At 31.9% G+C, this 22360-nt stretch overlaps 2 protein-coding genes across 5 annotated transcripts in view; both read left to right on the top strand.

Moving 5' to 3' along the window:
* Positions 1-13431, top strand: part of LOC130900488 (cGMP-dependent protein kinase, isozyme 1-like) — a 43404-nt gene extending 29973 nt beyond the window's left edge. For all 4 annotated transcript variants that reach the window (XM_057811134.1, XM_057811133.1, XM_057811135.1 and 1 more), the window contains 9 exons: positions 1852-2048; positions 2645-2925; positions 3909-4078; positions 6173-6275; positions 7283-7522; positions 9519-9735; positions 9850-10245; positions 11103-11291; positions 12876-13431. In XM_057811134.1, the coding sequence (XP_057667117.1) occupies positions 1852-2048; positions 2645-2925; positions 3909-4078; positions 6173-6275; positions 7283-7522; positions 9519-9735; positions 9850-10245; positions 11103-11291; positions 12876-13038 (1956 nt within the window). In that variant the 3' untranslated portion in view covers positions 13039-13431. The remainder of the gene's footprint in view (positions 1-1851; positions 2049-2644; positions 2926-3908; positions 4079-6172; positions 6276-7282; positions 7523-9518; positions 9736-9849; positions 10246-11102; positions 11292-12875) is intronic.
* Positions 13432-19015: 5584 nt separating this feature from the next.
* Positions 19016-22360, top strand: part of LOC130900491 (phosphatidylcholine:ceramide cholinephosphotransferase 2-like) — a 118950-nt gene continuing 115605 nt past the window's right edge. The window contains exon 1 of the mRNA XM_057811141.1: positions 19016-19238. Within this exon, the coding sequence (XP_057667124.1) occupies positions 19231-19238 (8 nt within the window). The 5' untranslated portion in view covers positions 19016-19230. The remainder of the gene's footprint in view (positions 19239-22360) is intronic.

Genomic DNA, 22360 nt, shown 5'->3' with positions numbered 1-22360 from the left:
ATCCGCTACCCTATTAGTTTATACTAGCTATTAATTTATACAAGATTGTGGAAAAAGTAAGTTTTTTAATTGGCTGGACAATGTAGAGCCACAAGTTGTATGAAGAATGGTCTATTTTCAAACTGCTAACTTACTTATTCTTCCTATACTCCATTTAGGTCCTTAGCCTCCCTTTTAACTCACAGATCCCTTAACTTGTTTTTCCAATTATCAACTTTCATTCTCTCTAGCTCTTGTTGCACCCCATCTAACCAATCACAGGTTAGTCCCATTCCTCTTTTTGCTTCTACTGTTCTTCTGTAGACTATTTTATTGCTCGTTCTTCTTCATTTTCTCTCCAGATTTCCAACCAACTATATTCATTTCGTTTACTATATCTTTTTTTTTAGATTATTTGACTCTCATTTTTTTCTAATCCTTTATTGGTTCATATATTTTTCTTAGCTTTTCCATTCAAAAGTAATAATCACTATTCCCGATATTAATTGACAATCTAAACTTCGATTGCATAAGTTATAATGGGTGTTATTATTATTTTGAGTTTCTGTAATTTCTTACTTCTTAAACGTTTTTATATGTTTATATTGTAGAAAACTCCTCTCGATTTTGAGTCTTGAAAATTTTGAAATATGTAGAAATATTTTTTGATTTATTTTGATCTTTATCAAAATAATGTTTTATATAATTTCAATTTACCTAATAGTATAGCGGAGTTGAGTAACTTAAAATGCTAAAGAGCATCGATAGCCAACAGCTAGCCAAGTTTTTATCTCTGGACTTAATTTATTTCTTTCAGTAATCATTAGCTAACGAAAATTCCTCCACTTTTTTTTAAATTAAGTTCAGTATTTATTGCATATGTAGCCGTACTGCTTTCCTTGTCCATCACAAAATGTTTAATTTCCTCGTTGTTAAGTAAAAGGCCCACAGTATGCTTTTAAATGGTAAGAGAATTGTTTCTTGATGGGAATAAGTTTTCTGGATTATTTGTTTCAAACAAAAGTTAAAATGAGTGATAGACAGTACATCACCCTGTATTAATCTGGTTTCTTGGAAGTTTTCTCTGTATTTTAAATGGCAAAATGGTAAAAATTCTTATTATTTTTCCCCGTATCTTAGAATCATTTGAAATATATTTAAACTCTTCTTTTGATTTTTTGTTTTTGGTTTTGATTACGGAGTGAAGTGATGGATCTGTTTCATCCATTGTCATATATCGTCGCAAAAAATCTTATTTATGACGTGTAGACATGGCCAAACACCAAACACCCACTTTAAAAAAAGCTTTCTCATGGTCAAATATTCATGCCATTCTGCCTTCTGATAACTTTACGGCCTTAGCTATCTCACACAATTTCAATTTATCATTAGATATAACCAATTTGTTCACCTTTTTGATGTTTTCTGGGGGAACCATCTCAATTGAACGACCAGAACATTCACCATCATCGGTATCTCTACAACTACTTTTACGTTTATTTTCAGTAAACCAATAAGGAATGGTTCTTTTCGATGGAGCAGAGTCCGGATAATACTTTTGAAGCCTTTACTGTCCTTTCACAGTATTGTTTTCATCAAGAATCAATGATAAAGCAACATACGAAATTGTTTTGAATCCATTATTTTCAGTATAACAAAAATAGCTTTACTCAAATGGCTGTCACTGTTTTCTGACTAATCGAAATGTCAAGAAACTTAGACTTTTGAAAATTGGTACTTCATAAGCGTCATATGGATTTGACAATGGCAGCGCCATCTGTGTGTTCGTCACACGACTTCTTAAGTCATGTTATACATTTTCATATATCATATTTTTTTGTATATTTTTTCAATAACTGTAATGCTTTGTAGAGTGTTCTTCAACAAACAAATGCGAGCCGAGATGGAGAGCTATTAGCCAATATACAAAAACAACATGCCATGGCTAACGGTCAACTTACTCTTAATAACAGCAATCATTCCAAAAAACAAGGTGTATCAGCAGAATCCAGTGAAGCTACAGGCGAAGCAGTTAACATATCCATAACAAAATACGACAAAGACTTCAGGTCAGTTCTTGAGATCATAATTAAGTTGATAATAGTGGATAAAATTATATCAGAGCAATATTCATATTCTTCATGATAATATGAAGTCATCGGCAATCAAAAACGGTCTAACGAAAAAAACTTTCTTTCCTAGTCAATCAGATGCTTCCGCACCTTTTAGTTGCATCCAAAGAGGAATTAAGTACAGTACCTACTTACTTCCATTCATTCACATCTTCTGATAGACTCAGTACGTTCAAAATGGATTATTGTCTCCAAAGAGAATTGGATGAATCATGGAAAGAGAAAAACATATATTTTCGTTTTTCGGTTCAAGAACTTACTACAGAACTTATCACCTTGAATCATTTTTCAATACCAGTAGGAGAAGGGAGCAGCTCCTAGTTTTCAATGTTGCACTACTCTAACTTTCTTCACGAAACTTTTCTGATATAGGTTGTTCTTAATTTCACGTTATGATTGCTATCGATCCTGCTTTCTTCGGTTTTTTTGCATTGCCAGTCATACTCAATATTAATCCATTTGATACCATATCAAAAAATGTCGATTCTTAATATTTTTTTAGCTTTATTTAATTAAATGAAATATGGTTTTAGATCAAAGCAGCTAATAAAAGGAGCAATCATGGATAACAGTTTCTTGAAGAATCTCGATACATCTCAAGTTAGAGAAATGGTGGACGCTATGTATGTCAAGGAATTTTGTGCCGGTTCGCTTGTTGTAAAAGAAGGTACAACCGGTGTACATTTGTTCGTTTCTGGGGAAGGCGACTTTGAGATTATCAAAGACGGTAAAGTCCTTGGTCTCATGGGACCTGGAAAAGCTTTCGGGGAACTAGCTATTTTATATAACTGTACCAGAACAGCGTCAATCAGAGGTAATATTCGAAATTCCGATAATATTATGGATAAATGATTATATTTAAATTGAATGAATTGTTTGATATAATATGGATTTTTAGATTTTAGATTGATTAATTTTTTAATAATTTTAATTTAATTTATCTTTATAGTTTTGTCTATATATGAAAAATACAAACTTGATCAAAAAATAAAAACAATAAAATTTTGATTATTTTTGCATCGGGTTTCGATAGCTTTTTATTACATAAATTGATAGGAGAATTAAATATTATACGCAAGGAAATATATTGACCTTGATTTTACGTTAATACATCAATAGTTTGATGATAACCTTTGCAAAATATTTAATTGAAATGTACTAGAGAAATCTGTTTTGTAAACTCGTAGCTAAATACACTCCTGTATACGTCTAGGCGTTGTCTAAAATGGGTTGTCACACTTGGGTGCTCAACTATCTATTCTTCTAAATTCGCCTACGTTTTTGAACTTTTGGTGTTTTGTTATGCCAATTAGACAAATTTGTAATATCCAAGAATATATGTATCTACTATTTGGTTTTGCAAAATAGATTTCTTGAGATAAAACATTGATATTATTAACATCTAATGAGGTTGCCAATAAATGGAGTCCAAAAATTATTCTTTCTGTGTATAACATTTGTTTGTCGCTAAGTATATCAATTATATCGATAGATCTAAATAGAGATAGAGAGAAATAATACGTCTTTTCACTTCATGGTTTTTGAGAAACTCATTCTTAGATAAAGTTTGATTACATTTTATAATCACCACAAAAAATGGTCATCGTTGCGACAGAGATCATAATTTTGCGGTTTCTTTTTCCACACTTGGTGAACCATTATCAGGTAATGAATTAACGTCACATCATGCATACGTGAATTATTATAATTTTGCATTATATTCGTGTATTACCGCGAACAAAATGGTGTTAAATTGTTTTTGCGTATTTCTCGGTAATATTTCAATTTTATTTTCAGCCGTCACTGATGTAAAAGTATGGATATTGGACAGAAAAGTTTTTCAACAGATTATGATGAGGACAGGTTTACAGAGATTGCAAGATAATCTTAACTTTCTCAAATCTGTTCCTCTACTTCAAAATATATGTAACGATGTCTTAGCGAAAATTGCTGATGCCCTAGAAGTGGTATGTATGATTACTACAAATTTATTCTATTCGGTACAATTTACAGTGGTAGGGTAATCATAAGTAATACTGTGCATTGGTCAAGAGCCACCATTTCATCTACAATGTTATTCTCTGCTCTTTAATTAGATTTGTCTAATGTTGATAGTACTGCTTTCAACATTTCCAAATCAAATTATATATTATTCGAAGTAAGCCATTTTTAAATTACAGCTTTACTATTCGCGCTCAAGACATTTATTCAATCTCTACTATGATATGATTGTCCATCATAAAGGAAGCTGTTAGCTTGTTATCCTGTCTGCTTGATACTTTTGCAAATCAATGTTGAAAAACCCGCACTCATATCATAATGATAATCCCCAACCTGTTTTCATTCGAAGAGCAATAAGTCATCATCGATAAAACAGTCTTCTGATCCTATGTGTACCAAAATAAAATATCTACTTTTACTGGAAGGATGTCTTAGTCTAATGGGTAGTCCTGCTAAGAGAGCTACTGTGAGAATTGAAATATCCCTATCTACTCAAACTTTATTCATAGTATGGCATGTCTTAAGCTAGACATTTTCTAAAGAATTAATCTTTTGGTTGTAATTTCTTTTTTTCCTAGCTTCACGCGGATATTTAATACAATATCCTTGCTATGGAAACCTGCCCTTAGATGTAAAAAAATACAAAATTAGCAATATCGGGTTTTTATCGATAACTAGGAGGCTTGTTCATAAAATAAACTGTATTTTTGCAAGCGAAGTACCATCTTCTTTAAAACTTTTAGTCGTAGAAGTCTACTGCCGTGCCGTGAAGATAGCTTAAAACGCTTCTTCCAGCTCTTCATCAGTGAAATTCGTCCTTTCCTTGTGTTTTTTTCAATCCAGAATAGATTGTAATCCCTACGGACCAAATCTGAACTATAAGGGGGGTGTGAGACAGTATACCATCCAAATATGTACATCCATCTTTGAATTACACACTTTTTCCTATACACCTCACAGTTGGGAATGAATGTTCACCGAAGGACAGTTGTCTGCACACACAAAACGAATCACAGAGCGTAATTCGCACCTGGTACGACAATCAAATAGACGTTTCATCTTTAACGGTTACTAAGACGAGAATGAACGTTTTACACAACTGACTGGAACGGAAACTGAGAGAATAGGAGCCAATCTACTCGCCAAATCACGCCAACAGCGTTCCTATCGTACTCAGCTCCTTAGGAACCTTATTTTATGGACAACCTTCGTATTTTTACCTAAACAGTTTGAGAAACTAAAGGATCAATTGTCTTTAATTTTTTTAATACTTACACGCCCTACTCATTGTGGCTGTCAAAAGAAAAAAATGTGATTCCCTTATCAAATGTATATTCAGAAGCTTTCGCTGCAAATTTCATACATTCGATTTATTATTGTCTTTAAAAGAATGGACATATTTGAAACGGTCGGCTTCTCCTGCAATAAATATAATATTTATGTTTATATTTTTACCGCAGAGGAAACACAATTTGTCACTTCAACGGTAACCTACTCTGTCCCATGTTTAAATATATAAAACATCAAAACGTTACTGAACGGAACTTTAAAAACTATTCTGTACACGTCAAAGATCTAAATGAACATATAAATTAGATAACTTCAATATTATCCCGTGCTTCTCTCCTTAATTTGACAATATTAAAATGCTCTGCGCTAACTGTTCCATTACATAACGCACTTTACAAGAAGAGTATAGAATTTAAGCGTAGAGCACGATTTTCAAAATTTGTTTACAGTTGAATTTTAATAACACCAGCTTTAGTTCACATTCTTTGCCTGTGATTAAATAATTACTCAAGAATGCTATAAAAATATAAATGTAGTATTGGTTATAATTATACTATTTGAATATATTCATTAAGTTACTTTATTTAGAAATATACTCAGTTTGCTACACTTTTTGTGGATACCTAATAATCTCTTCATCAAATTCCAAAAAAAACTTTTCCCCAAGCTTCTGGAAAGCCATATTTTCAATGATACTCCATTTGTAATGAAGACCACAACAATTGCATTGCTCATACTCTCCTTTGTATTCATATTAATCTCTTTTTTAGGAATTCTATCCGGCAGGGGCGCATATCATAAGGCAAGGGGCTAGTGGAGACACATTCTTTATTATCTGTAGTGGATCTGTTAAAGTAACTCAAAGACTTCCAGGTAAGCTTCAAAAAAGAAGTTGAACGTATATTTACAGATTATATATAGAAAATTTTACTAATATATTCAATTATGTTATGGTAAAGAGCTAGATTTTGAACTGAGTGAAATAAAAATAAGATATTTGGCACATATATCTGAAAGTTCCTAATATATAAATCAGAAAGTTTTTTTTTCTCAGGTCGAAGAGTCATCATAGCTTGAGACGGATTAAGTCCTTAACCTTCTACCTTCAATAATAATTAATAGATACTGATAATTAGGTGATAAATATCTTGCTGGAGTATCTCATTCAATGTAACCATATCCATGTGGAAGAACCAACTGCATATTGTCTCATATGCGCAAATCCATAATTCGTAGCTTGTCACAATCATAAAGGCTTTTTTTGAAGCACCGCTATTGAAGTTCTTCAACATTTCTTTGCCCCAATCGTCACGAGCTTTTTATGAGCAATTACCAAATTATGCAGTATCCAAATCGAACAAATCTTTGTGGCAGCCAAATTTTCATGTAATATTGAATGTAAACGATTGGAACTAATCCCCAAGTGGACTTTAATCTCTTGGTATGTCACATGAAGATCTTGCAATATCATTTTATGCACGGCAACAAGGTTTTCTGGCACAAAACCGATTTTAGCCGACCTCCACGGAATTCATCCTGTAGCAAACTGCGACTATAATTGAATTCGAAAAACTAGGAAAACACGATGGCTTGAGATGACACTTCATAGCCAGAAGTCGAAGCGAGTTGATCGACACACTACTATTGGTTTAATCCTCGCCGAAAGTCATAGACTACCATTGCGAGAAAATGTTCGCCATTTAATTTTTTGACCAAGATGAATGTTTCATGTTTCAAGTATCTGTAAATAACTCAAATGGCACTCGTAAAATGTCAAATTTTACGATAGAAATGTCATATTTAACATATTCACAACAGTGTTGCCATATCTCAAAACTTCCTCGTATATAGTTTTTCATATATAATACTTTTGGTTATAGGTCAAATTGAGGAAGAAGAAATTCGAGTGCTGCAAAGAGGTGATTATTTTGGCGAACAAGCGTTATTGAAAGAAGACGTTCGGACAGCTTCAGTCATAGCCATACATCCTGGGGTAGAATGTTTAACATTGGATAGAGAATCATTCAAGCAGCTGATAGGTGATATAAGCGAAATCAGAGAAAAAGACTACGGCGATGAAGAAAGACTGAATAAGACTTCGTCATCTTTAGAACAACAAGGTATTTCATATATAATTTTTCTGCAGTGTATAGATTAAAATACCAAAGTTCAACAAATATTAGTAATATCTTGAAATGCTATTTGTAACAGTAAAGGAAGGTTCGGTCATATATTTTTCTCTCGATCCTTTTAAAATAAGAATTGCAAGAAAAAAATATTGTACAGCAAAGGAATCGTCTTCAAATTCATTGTTATTCATCATCAAACTACATCTCCCTTCTTTCATTGAAAAGCACTACTTACAAGTTTCACTTGGTCAAAATACTGGAAATCATTAAACTCCGAACTGACAAAATTATCCAACTGCTTAGATAGATGTGTGCTCCGCTTAGGTCTATTATTAGTTTTATTCACAAAAGTCATATCTGGAAGCGGCTTAACCATATCAAAGTCCGTAATGAGAAGCTTACGATTGCGTTTTTCAATTTTACATTTTGCATCTCTGAGTTTCTTCAATTTTTGAATGACCTTACCAGTTACCAGTTTGCCAAACTATCTTGTCTTGATTCTTTTCACCTTCTTCAAACTCTTTGAGAACTTTGGAATTTCTATAAAAGCAACTTCTCTACTTTCTCCCATTTACCTAAGAGAATCTTTCACTTTATTCCCTCCTTTATTAAACAAATTAAATTTAAGCAGCAAGTTATTATTCCATATTGAAAAGTAAAAATGATGGAGATATATTTTTACCTATTGGGGTTGATCGTTATTCCAACAGACAAAGATATGGATCTTTATTATAATAGCCACATTATAATACATAATAGATACATTTTTAAACTTTGCACAAATTTACTCCACGTGTTTGCAACTTCCACTACACTGTATTGCGGCGATTTAAGTTCGATGATTGGCTTCGACATGTTACGTTTTTTTTGGTTATTTAAATAATGAACTAAGCGGTTTTGTTTTAGTTTTATTCACACTATGTACAATTGAATTATGAATTATAACTTTATTGCCGCTCATTTTTAACCTCTGTGCCCCATGCCACTGTCAACAGCTTGTCCATGTGCTGAGGTTGTCCACTTTTGATCTTGTTACCGGTTCTCAACTTTTAAGGTCTAATCACACTACACCTCCCTTCTTTCATTGAAAGGCACTATTTACAAGTTTTACTAAACAAAAATACTAAAAATAATTGAACTCTTAATTGACATACTTATCAAAATGCTTAGGTGAATGTGTGTTAGTCTACTAATAATAGACCAATTATTAGTTTTATTCACAAAAGTCATATCTGGAAGCAGCTTAACCATATTAATGAGAAGATTGAAAGAAGTCCTGACCGTTCTTTATCCTTAACTTATGTTCACTTTTAAATCGCTCATACCACTCGTAAGCAGTCTTTATATTCACCACATTATCATTTTTTTTTTCAAGTTAAAACTTCAACAGTCTTCAATTTAAAACTAATTATGATAAGTTCTTGAAGATAAAAATTTCATGAGAGATTCTGCAAATATGATCTCCCTATAGCGGCTGTAATAACAGACTGACAAGCAGAATAAACTTGTCACTGTTTTTTTCATGAGGACTGAAATGCAACATAAGTAACTTCTAAAGTTAAACCTCGTTTTTTATCATGCTTCTTGTTTGTTTATTTTATTTGTCTAACAAAAAAAATTCATATCCAGGTAGCTGGGTAGCGCAATGATTTTTTTGGATTCTACTGAAGTCAATAATTTGTTACGATATAAGTTCTTTATAGTAGGTAACTTATATAAAACAAAAAAATTTGTATTACAAATTTATTGGGGTAAATTTTCCCGTCTGATCCTTTGAACATGTTATCATCACTGAATCACTTAATCCAACTACATTACACAAAGCGATAACGTTGTCCGACAAGTGATTCCCAATGGAAGCTATCGACAAACATCCCTATAAGCATTAAATAATTTTTGCAGCATTTATGAAACACACATACCTCGGTCAATTTTTATCGAGTCTACTTCGATATTTTTGTCTGAAAATGATCACGATATTTTTTAGAATATGAATATATACAGCTAGATGATTTAGAAGTAATAGCGACGTTAGGAATTGGTGGTTTCGGTAGGGTGGAATTAGTTCAATATATCGCTAATCCATCTTTGACGTTCGCTTTGAAATGTTTGAAGAAACAACATATAGTTGACACACAGCAACAGAAGCATGTTCAAAGCGAAAGGAGCATAATGATGAGTTGTAGGAGCCCTTTCATTTGTCGGTAAGTTTTACTTCATTTATAACTCATTCTATAATAAAATACTCAATTAGTATTTGTTTCCACTATTTACGATTAAATTAAATCAAAATATTTAATCTGTATATCACATTCTAGATTATACAGAAGTTACCGAGACTCAAAATATGTATATATGCTATTGGAAGCGTGCTTGGGAGGTGAAGTATGGACAATACTTAGAGACAGAGGCTGTTTCGATGATCACACAACTAGGTTTATTACAGCTTGTGTAATAGAAGCATTTGATTATCTACATGCTCGAGGTATAATCTATAGAGACTTGAAACCAGAAAACCTCCTATTGGATTCAAATGGTTATGTTAAAATTGTGGATTTTGGATTTTCCAAGAGACTTGGTTATAGTAATAAGACTTGGACATTTTGTGGGACTCCAGAATATGTAGCTCCAGAAGTTATTTTGAATAAAGGTCACGATAAGGCGGTAGATTTTTGGGCTTTGGGGATCCTCATGCACGAGTTGTTAACCGGAAAGTAAGTAGAACTATCTAAACTATCTAAAAACGTTTTATCAAACTAAAAATATGATTCTTATAAAAAGGTACAAATTGACTTCCCCTATTGTCCTATGCATGACAACACATCTACCATGCATCACAATTGAACACACTGTTTACACTACCACTACACCAACACTCACAATTACTCTGTCTGACGCGCGTTTCGATAACCAAGTTATCATCTACTACAGTTTACCTTTAGTCTATAAAAATGATAACTTGGTTATCGAAACGCGCGTCAGACAGTGTAATTGTGAGTGTAGTGGTAGTGTAAACAGTGTGCTCAGTATGAATATCACCAACGGTTCCAGAAATTCCAGCTTAGATGAATCACAATAAGAGAATAGGTAATGACACACACTGAGTTAGGGTTCAAAGTCTAACGAGAAGGTGTTAACGTCAGTTTTTTGAGATACAAAAGAAATTTCTCTTTGGAATTAATCAATTCCAAGAATAATATACCCAATGTATCATTTTAATTTTGTGGATCAATTAGTATGAAAATTCTTTGAAGAAGACCTTGTTTGTAAAAGAATAAAATAATTTTTGATAAAGATAACACATTAGAGAGTACCGGAAGGGAAAAATAATATTGTCCAATCATTTTTTCCCTAAATCATGTAAGACATGTAACAATAATAATGGAGAAATATGTTTTGCAGAATGACGACTCTAATTAAATTTCTTATTAATTCTAAATATTAAGAAATGAAATGCAAACTAAGCATCGATTTTTTGTTTATATAAACTAATCTGCTCCTTATACATTATGTATTCTGAAACAGTTTTATTTTTATCGTTAATTTAAATATATCAATATGTTGTTTGTAGTCCACCGTTTAGAGCATCAGATCCAATGAATACCTACAATTTAATATTAAAAGGGATAGATATGATCGATTTTGCCAGATATAATGTAGGAAGAACAGCACAGGGACTAATTAAAAAATTATGCAAAGATGTTCCTTCGGAGAGGCTTGGATGCCAAAGAGCAGGAATATTAGATATCAAGAAACATAAGTGAGTATTTCACGTTAGATTTATTAGTATTCATATATCATAATTAGGACAATTCCTATAATGTTGAATATAAATTATTCATGCGTTCTATTTTCCAATCATATATTGAACATTAATCAGAATTTTGAGGTAGGTACCATATTTTTAATGTCTCTGGGATGTAGCATCTGATTGGATAAATACTATGAAGCAGTTTTTTATTATACTTTTTATAATAAATGCTTTGCTTGACTGACTAGCACATTTTTATACCAAATTAGCAGAAAAACTGCTTTAGTATTTTTTTTTCTCCAACATATGTGATTTGTCTAACAGCCAATATATCCTCTCATTTTGATTCAATCGAATTTTTGGCTTATACATGTGAGTTGAGTGATTAATAAATTATTTTCAAAACAGATATTTTTGACTTTAGAATATGAAGTTCAATGTCTCTGACCCACCGTTTTGTTACACACCATGTATTTCTTGGTTATATTTTTGACTTGAGATTTTGTGTCTACAATATGTAGATTGTGTTGCCTACTTCATGTAAAGCGACATTACTACTACGGGTGCATTCCACTAAGCACTCACTATGGAGGGTAGAGGTAAGGATAACCGTCTTGTATGGGGGATTAGTTGAAAAAGTGTCCTGCTGTGAACAACAAATTATAATACAAGCCAAAATAGTGCTTGTGGCAAGTGGAAATCATATGAATTCAGCAGTTATAGATCTTATGTACAATTTTCGAATTAATTTGTATATTAATAGTTTCTTTGAAATAGTTATGACTTTCAAAAAAGGATTTAATTCACTATTCTACTCTAATAGTTTGTGGTGCTCTTTTTTAAATTCTTCCACTTGCTCCTATAGCGCCATCTTGCTTCCTTTCAACAGACACTTTTCGATACAGCGAGATGGTTCTCCTTACCTCCACCCAGTGTTGCCAGAGCTAGTAGAATTGTACAATTTTAGTACATTTTATTGTATTTTATACGCTAGTACATTTTTCCTTTTTTCCAATAGATTTTCCCCGCGTTCGCAAATATAAAGTTATTTTATATTTTCGTTTAATAAAATAAACTAGAAATTGTACTAGATTGTAACAATAATTAGAAAACAGAGCCAAGTTGATTTATATTTAGATCATGAGATTTTTGTACTGCATTGCTAATTTTATCGGTAAACTTTATATAAATTTTTCATCCTTAAAATAATAATTGACACAGTCTATAACATTTTTGGAAAAAAAAATTTAATTTAAACTTATGTTTATACATCTTTCTATAATTTTATTAAATTTGTTTGAAGTTGGTACAATCTAGTACATTTTCTAGTTCAATTTTTACATTCAGCTTTTAAATTGCGGCAACACTGCCTCTACCCTCCATAGTACTCACGACAATCACGTCGTCGTGAACGTTAATCATAACGTCATGAGTAACGTTCTCGCCGCGACCACAACGATCGTAGTCGCTATGTGGAACGCCCAAAAGAGCATACAGTAGTAGTAGTAAAGGTTTAGTATTGGAAAAACTGTTAATAATAAATGTTATAGACACTTTATTTCATATATTCTTATCAAAATAATACTATTTTAGATGGTTCCAAGGTTTTGATTGGGATGGTCTGGTTGCACAAACGCTCCCAGCTCCAATTCAACAAGCTGTTAGAAGTCCTTGCGATACATCGAATTTCGACAGTTTTCCAAAAGACGACGACATTCCTCCTGATGAACTATCAAATTGGGATATTAATTTTTAAGTTGTGACTAACAATATGATTCTCTTTTAATTTAAAAATTATTACCTCGAAGATTCGAAGAAATTATTTTAATTTTGAATTATTATATCTGTCTTTTGATACTAAATTAGAATAAGTGCATATACTTTTCTTTTTTAGAGAGCAACCTATTCTTGAAGCACAATAATATTGGTTTTTAAATATTATACTGTATAATATTAAGCATTGTTATCAATTTATCAAATCTGAAAATTGCTCTTAGAGATCTGTATTGGATGAAGATATAATTATGTATTTCTTTATAGTCATATGTACAAACCTCCCGAATAGATCAATTGAATATTTTTATTGTTGTTCTGTATAAAAGTTCAACATTTTTCTATCAAATAAACGATCAAATTTTTTCTTCATTCATGTTTTCGTTTCATTAATATCTATAACCTAATATACCATTACATTGTACAGAAAAATATAATAATTGATAACACACTAGGAAAGTTATTTGTTAGCAATGGGTATATTCTCAGATAGTATAATGATCTTTCAAAAGCCTTCTGTTTTAAAAAGTTTTAATATGAATATTTGCATTTCATTTCATCTACTCTAAATATTATGCCAAAATGCTCTTGAGTGTCATGGAGACAAATTTACTTGAGCCCCACACAAGAAAACAACGAGACAAGTGGTTACGAATTTGCTATTTTATTTTCGTAAAGATCACCTTGAAGTGAGTTTACAAACTGACAGGTGTTTAATATAAAAATTCAGAATTAACTGTATTGTATTGAGCAAGCGAATACGTTTGAGCGACAGATTCCTTACAGAAATCAAGTAACTTGATGGAATAGATAATGAACTTCTATGCCTATAATGTGTTAATTCCAATTTTTAAGCAGCAAAAGATAAACCGTTTAATACCGAGTTTTTCGAAATGATGTTTAACGCTATATAAAATTCAGTACCTACATTAAATTTACAGTTATGACAGATATGAATAAACAAAATAAAAACTCAAACAGTTTTGTATAAATGTGTTCGCTATTCGTCTCTCGTATAGTTCTGATCTGAGATTTCTTCCCAAATGTCAGTGTAACAAATCAAACGAAGTCAAATCGGGTGATCGTGAAAAACAAGGCCTGTCATTATACCCCAGCTTCTAATCCAGCGGTCAAATGCAGTGATGATTAGAGAATTGCACACTTCTCATGCCAGTGAGAAGGGTAAAACTAATAAGTGTGAAGTTTACCTTGAAGACGATAACTTGGTTGTCGAAACACTTTAGTGCGCATCATTAGTTGTGGTAGGTCAAGGGTTTGGATGTCAATAATCTTTTGGGGCTATCATATTTACACGTGTATTAACAAAATTCATTATTTACAATTATATTGACATCTTTTTTGTAAGCTAGCCTATCTATTAGGAAATGCATCAAATCATCTTGTTAAAATTTTTATCAGAGCTGTTCTGCTCAAAAATGACGAGAATGTGAAAATTGATTTTAAAATAGTCATATTGAAAAATGTTGTGGCGGGGAAAATTGTACCATCAGCTCAGAGGGGGTTGATAAGAGTATGAGAAAGTATGAGAATTTTCAGAAGTTGATATATGTTTTTATCAACAACACAGAGTGATATATACGATATATACTGAACATAAATTTTCATGTCCATATCTATGGATACGGATACATAGATAAGAGAAACTAAATTGTAGCAAATCACCATTTGGGTGGAAAGGTAGTGGAAGTAGAAGGAAAATACATTTATGGTAAAATATCTAATGAAGATGAAAAAATCCATAGAGCTGAACAAGTAAGGAAGAAATTCCACAAGTAGAAAAGCTTGTTTTGTGAACTATTTTAGAATATGGTTCAATGCTACATACTACACATGATTATAATTAAAATAATTTTGATATTTGCCTCTGACCTTAATTCTTAACCTTAATTAAAAATCAACATGGAAAAATTATAATGAAACTCTATTACTGTCAAAAGTGATTGACAAATTCGATTGATATTCTTAACTTCTTATACCTCATACATGTTCGGTTTTGGTTAATATAGGCTCAGTAATATATTTCATATAGCTGTAGGTAATCCAGTATTTTCCAGATTAAGTTTGTTGGGTTAACAAATTTGTGAACAGCTCATTTGTTGTCTGAAATCGCATAAAAACAAATCACCGCTATAATAAAAGCATATATAAGAACAAACTGAAGAACTCCCCCAAACCAGCGGATTCGCCAACTTTTAGACTTCTATTATAACCGAACAGGATATGCGTCCATGGCGTGGACGAGTTCATAGTAATATCTTAATTTGAATAATACAATGTTAATACCATGAATCTATGAATAATTAATCTGTATATTGTCTCATACAATGAGGTCATTTACCTACTTCTACTTATTTTCTGTTCTGCGTTGAGGCGGTGTTTTTGAAATAAGCTCGTTTATATATATATATATATATATATATATATATATATATATATATATATATATATATATATATATATATATATATATATATATATATATATATATTACCGGTATTTAAATATATCCATAACATTTAAATTTAAAACTTCACATAGTGCTTTCTGGAGAAGTTTGTTGACATCCAATATTAAACGAATGTATTTTATGGAACAGGTAGAAATATGATTCAAGATGTGAAAACTTCTCTGAAAATTCAACTCAAATTACTTGTCTATGAGTGAGAATATTATATATTTGAAATTAGAGGATAGGTGTTAGAGATTGCTACCTACAGATTTAGAAAAGAGTAACAAGAAGATGGCCGATGGTAATTTTTTATCACATAATGAACATAGCTGGGATCAACACGCAGATATTGTTTACTTCAGGATTACCATCAGAAGCTCCTTATCTTTCTAAGAAATCTAGCTCAAGATCTGATGAAAGAACAATTGTATGCCAAGTCAGAGATAAAAAATCTTCCCATTGACCTTAAAGCTTTTATAAGCCTTCGTTTTCCGAAAAGATCTATTGAAGACTACCTCTTCAGATGCAGTGCCTACAGAAAAGCGGCTAAGAGGTTCGTGTAAACAATGCAAATCAAGAAAATCAAACACGACGAAATCGTGTTCAGCGTTTAGTGTGGAAAACATTCCAAAATAATATGTGAAGATTGCTTAGGTGTTAGCGGAGGTAGTTCATAATACATTTTGCAATAATATTGTATTATTAAAATAGTTTGAATAAATTAATTTAATTTTTTTGTTAATATATACTTTTTGTAATATATTGTCTAATAAAATTATGATCATATTTTAAATAAATTGTTTTAATTTCTGTTGTTGTTACTTTATACTTTTTTCCCCTATAAATGAACAATATTATAATGATAGCCAATAAAATCATCCCTAGGAGTGAATTGGTAAGTCCAGAATACGGTTAGCGCCTGGCTGCAAAACCCTTAGCGCCTGACGAAAGGTTAAAAAAGTAACCTCATTGTATACAAATTTAACTGTCTATTCAAATACTGACTTTATATGATAATTGTATACTCACTAAAAAATTATAATCTTAAATTATATAAAAAATTATACATGGATAGCAATTTTCTGTCGAATTAAAATTTATTATCATTTAGTTTGTAAGCTTCTCAACATTTTGAACAAAACGCCCACAGAATTTTAATGCAATGTATTGTTTTACATAAATTTAATGTTAAAACCTCCACTTATAAAACTTTATCACCTACCTACTTTGATACTGATCCAGTTTTGTTGGAACTACGTACAATACTCCAGCAGGTATGTGTAGTTTACGTCTTATATATTATTCAACGGCATAATTTTCTCGCATTTTTACAAAAGTTGTTAGATAAATGATAGTAATTTATTCAATATAAGATACTCTTCTTTCGAAAATTATTTTTTGATTTTATGTATATACAATATATAAAATATTAAATCTTTATACAAGTGGAAGAAAACATCTTGATACACGCATAAAATCTAAAACGAAATTTTTTGAGTTATAAATACATATTGACGTTTTTGAATTTAAAGCTGAGCATTTATTTTTCAATTATTGTAACGACAGTAGTATCAAGTGAAATGAGTTGTTGATGATGACAGACAAATTTATAGAAACTTATATAAACATATTGTGGCGAGTGATATTCCAACAATATAGCTCGTGAAGCTGGTCCTGAACTATTATGTCAATAGAAGTTTGATGAAGGTTCGGGTACATTTCCAGGTGAATTATATTTTTTCCTCTACGGCAGCAATTCTTTGTATGTTTTTATAAGTTGCCTAAATGATATTATTGTTGTTGGATATAAACTAGCGATAGTTTAGTTGCCACAGCTGGAAAATAATTTGATGTCTTTGAGAAACAGTATATTGTAAACGAAACGGTGTATTTGACTAGATTAAATAAATGTTTAGTAATAGGAGTTAGTGCCTAGTTTCGTGAATATTGAATAGTTCAGTTTATTCAGTGTTAGCTTGTAGATAAATTCCGTAAGTAAGATACACCGTGTGTATAAATATCCCACAGTTTAACTGAATAAAAAGAACATTACATTACATGCCTATAGCGAAAGTCGTTGGTATATTTGCGAAAAAGAAGAATCAGGTTTATGCTATTGTGTACCATTTATTAATCAAATAATCTTCGAAATTTTCTAATTATTTGAAGGAAAACTCCTGTTCATTATATACGGAGGTTATCTGAATAATTCCCAACCTAACAAAGGAATTAGACTTTTTGCCATAATCATTGTTACTTTTCAGCATAGTCTGAGTTCAAACACTTAGACCAGTAATGTTGCATCCTTTTAAACCCTTCCAAATAATAGTTACTGTCTTTCTTTCGAAATAGGTGTTTATGTATTCAATAACATTCTCGTCAGAAGAAAATCTTCCTCCTGCAAGTGATACTTTGAGGCTAGGAAACAGGAGAAAGTCGCTTGTGAAAGACCTGGTGAATACCGTGAGTGGTCATCCAGACCATCAAATTCGGTCTTTGTTTCGCAATTTTTCTTATAAAATAATAATTTGTAATGATCTCCTGTTAATTATCGCTTTTTTGAAGTTTGTCGATGAACACAATTACACTATCCCAAAAAAAGATCGTTTTCACTTTTTTGGTCTATGAAACCGTCTTCGCCTTTTTCGGAGCAAATTCGCTCTTTGCAATCAAATATTTTGACTGTTCCTTTCCACAGTGTAGTAGTGAATCTAGGTTTCATTCAAAGTTAGGAATAGACGCAAAAAATTCCACTCATTTTACATAAAACTCGTTAATAAGACTAGAAAAATGTTCATTTGAATGCGCTTTTGGTCTAAACGGAGAAAACGTGGCACTCAACGCACGGGTAGCTCATGCATGCATAATTCGTCAGTCAGTGCGTGTTTTTTGATATGCCGATAGCCTCTTCTAGCACTCTAATCTTAATCCGACGGTCGTCTTGTACCATTTGGTGCACTGATACGGCCACGTTTGGTTACAGCTGGCCGAAATTTTACGGTCTCAAATGATGGTGCATTACCTTTCAAAAACAAATATGATAGCTCGATACTCATTTTTTTCCATTTTCATAAAATTATTCGCTACGTCGCACTTAGAAGATTCACAAAAATTTTTTAGGCAATCCTCGTACAAAATGAGTGTTTCTTTACGATTTCCTTCGTGGATTTACCAACCTATGATTCTTCGTTGGACATTCCATTTCGGGAAAGAATCATTAGGATATTAAATATTTTGATTGTTGCAGCTTGGTGACAATTGGAAGTTGACTTCTCAATTCTTGAAAATTGACTGAAGCGTTTATTTCTTCAATTTTTCCAACAAATCATAGGTTATAATTCTTCTATAATCGCTTAGTTGATCATCAAATATATCAATACCTATTCCAGTGGAGATTAGAATTATGGACTGCCACTGAACAAAGCCAATTTAATTCAACCTTCGCGAAGAAACCCAACCTAAAAAATAATTACTCTATTTAATATTTCCAGTCGTCAACATAGAAGCGTCCGGACGCAAGCGTACAGATGACGCCAAGGCGTCCATGGTCAACGAGAATCGTCTCTAGGATATACCGACGAATAACAACACAGGGTCATTTCGTGTTATAAAATACCGAATGAGGTCGTTAGTCCAGTCTAGTCCAGTCTCGCGCGGGGTGCAATTCTATTGGTTTTGCTTAGATGATGATTGAGAATCAACAGGATGACTCAGTAATAAAACTTTCTTGTTTTTTCACTAACTAGTTGCAATTAGCACTGCGCACACTTTATCCTGTATAATACACTGCAACATATTGTTTTTTTTTTCAACTAACTCATCATTAAGGAATAAATTTCTATTATATATAATTTGATGTTATTAGGCTTAGGTAAATAAAATTGACAAAATCTTTTTCGAACTTTTAATATAGTGAAAATGAAACTGATTTGAAAAATGATTCTCAATTATTAGTTTTTATAAAGCGAATTTCAAATAACTAACCTGACCCATCCTAACCGTCTAATAAATTCTATAATAACTTGGAGCTACTTTATTGATAATTTTTTATTTGAAAATATACAAATCAATGACACAAATCAAGGTAACTTCGGATATAAACTAACTTTGATAGATTTTATTACATACCTTACCTTTAATGTATCATTTATGAGTGTAACAGTGGTTTTAGTTTCTCCGGGTTGCTGTCATTATTTGTAAAATGAAACTCCTCAATATTATTACTTCGCTTTGATGGTATTAACTGTTAAATAATAATCAATATAGTTAGCTAATGAACAAATGAACTCGCCTTACCGGTCTAACGTAGAAACCGCGCGGCGGCAAAAACAATTATTGTTGCGTCATTACTTGCGTCTATTTCGATCTATACCAATTACAGAATATTGATCAGTGTCCTAGTGTAAATTTAATTAAATCATGGATCAAAAACTTCGGATCAACCGGCTTGACTATTCATAAAAAAGGACAGTCACGAAGCTGAAGAAGCGAAGAAGCTGGACTTGAAAATGTATCCATTTATGATACAGTGCAATAATTGAAAGATAATTATTCAATATGGCAACTGTAATTATATTTTATTTTTCAAAGAAACTCATTTTCACTTAAATGGACATGTCAACAAATAAAATTACAGATTTTGAAGTGGAAATAACCTTAACTGAAAACACCAAAGACCTTTACATTCTCCAAATGTAACCGTTTGGGCCGTAATATCTTGAAAGGACATAATTGGTCCGTACATGCATTGATTCAATGACTGTTAACTCTGACGAATATTTAAGAATGCTACGAGATTTTTTTAAACCACAGTAACATTCTGACGGATACAACAGTAGAACATGGACACATCAAGATAATATATTTAAAGAGAGTTAAGCCATGGTTAAAGAAATGTTTCCAAACAAATAGATTGAGTAATTTCATTGGCTCCCCACAGCCCAAACCTATCTTCAGCTGATATGCTTTTATGGGATTTTCTTAGATGTTGAATCTACGTGACTAATCAAAAACAATATTCCAATGAAAGGAGAACATTCGTCAAGAAATAGCTAGCATACCCGATGTTCAAATAAACATTTGTTTGAATACAATGTGTTTTCTCTGTTCCTAGGCAATTCTAAAAGTCTAAAAATTTATGGCACACCCTGTGTTAGAGCAGTTATGATTCAAATGCAAAATAAATCATTGAAAATGATACGTCAATATGTGTTTGGGAAAATTTAGGTGACAAAAATCGCGGATTTAGTTTAGCAGCAAGAATAAGCCAGCCATCTCTTGAATTATATATTGCCTCAATATTTATCAGCTCACCTATAAAAAGTAAAGCAAGATAAAAATGTACGTCCACAGTTTTTTGATCTGGTGTTTCCACATCGGTGATACATCACATCATTTCTAGTTATAGAGACACTGGATCTTACTTACGCAGATGGTGACAGGTTAGAAATAAGGCAACTAGTACCTTAGATGTTAGTTTGATGGTAATGTGCACTTTACGAAATCGTTCTAATCCGAAAGCGGTTTGAAGAAGTTCGTAACGTCATCTTAAATGAGGTCCGTTGAATTTGAATGAAGTTGGTTAAATTCTAATGTGCCACCATTATGGAGTTATGTATTGTTCTGAAACATTTTTGCACCAATTTTGTGGAAGAGTCGAGGACAAAGTTTTCACCAAGCAAGAACTCTGTTCTATGGCGTCAATAAAGGTATGGGGTGGCATATATTTAAGAGCTGGCTCGAGAATATTGATCATCACTAATGGATCGCTAGCTGCACCTCGATATGTAAAAGGAATTTTAGAACCCCCTTTTCGCACACTTATACGAGAAAATTTCATTTTCATGCATGTAAACGTACGCAACCACCACATGGGAAGTGTTTGATGAAGAAATCCAGCCTCTAATAATATTTCTGAGCTCACATTGGTGTTGTTCGAAGAGTGGGACAATTTACCTTGAAATATCGTAATCTCAAGAATCGAAACTTGTATACAAACTCTAATAAGAACCTGCGGTGGCAAAACACGTTATTTAAATTTTTTTACAATTTAACAGATCTAAAAAACCAGCTTAATTTTCAATTTTTGTAATTTTGGTTTAATTCTACAAAATTGAAATTTATTCTAGCATTTAATATAGTTAGTTGAAGTGGAACATAATATTTATCATTGAAAAAATATATATACAACTCACACATGTTGACAAAATCTCCACCTTCATAAAAGTTACATTTGAGTTTATACGAAGAGAGTTTTATAAGTATGCATAATTGCGCTATAAAATTAATTACTAAGCGTTTCTGCACAATCCCAAATAGCTTCTTTTCTAAGTTTTTCATCCCCTGTCAGATTTTGATCTTTTTCTCTCACGTTCTTTTCAATAAGTTAACATTTTTAATAGTTGTACATTTCAATATGTCCACTTTTCGATTAATGTGATCATATCGGATCATAATTGAAATTTGCATAACACACTTTTCAATTCCATTTTGATAACTCCTCACCTAGGTATCCAAGTTACTAAATATTTAAAAACCGAAGAATTGTTCCAGTAAAATTCATTGGCTTCGGTTTAATGTAAAGGTATAGTGCTCAGTATAAGCGACAAAATCCAATTTTTAGTTTAATCATTCACTTTCATTCTCCTACTATTTTTTAACTCACTGAGACGTGAGTTGGAATTTTTAGAACCGTTGGTAATGATCATCCTAAACATACTGTTTACACTACCATTACACCAACACTCACAATTACGCTGCCTAATGCGCGTTTCAATAACTAAGTCTTCAGAGACTGAAGGAAACACGGATAATAGTAAGTCCTGGTGCAGTGGTA

Source organism: Diorhabda carinulata, chromosome X (genome assembly GCF_026250575.1).
Source record: "Diorhabda carinulata isolate Delta chromosome X, icDioCari1.1, whole genome shotgun sequence".
Classification (NCBI taxonomy): domain Eukaryota; kingdom Metazoa; phylum Arthropoda; class Insecta; order Coleoptera; family Chrysomelidae; genus Diorhabda; species Diorhabda carinulata.
This window is presented reverse-complemented; position numbering and strand designations above follow the sequence as displayed.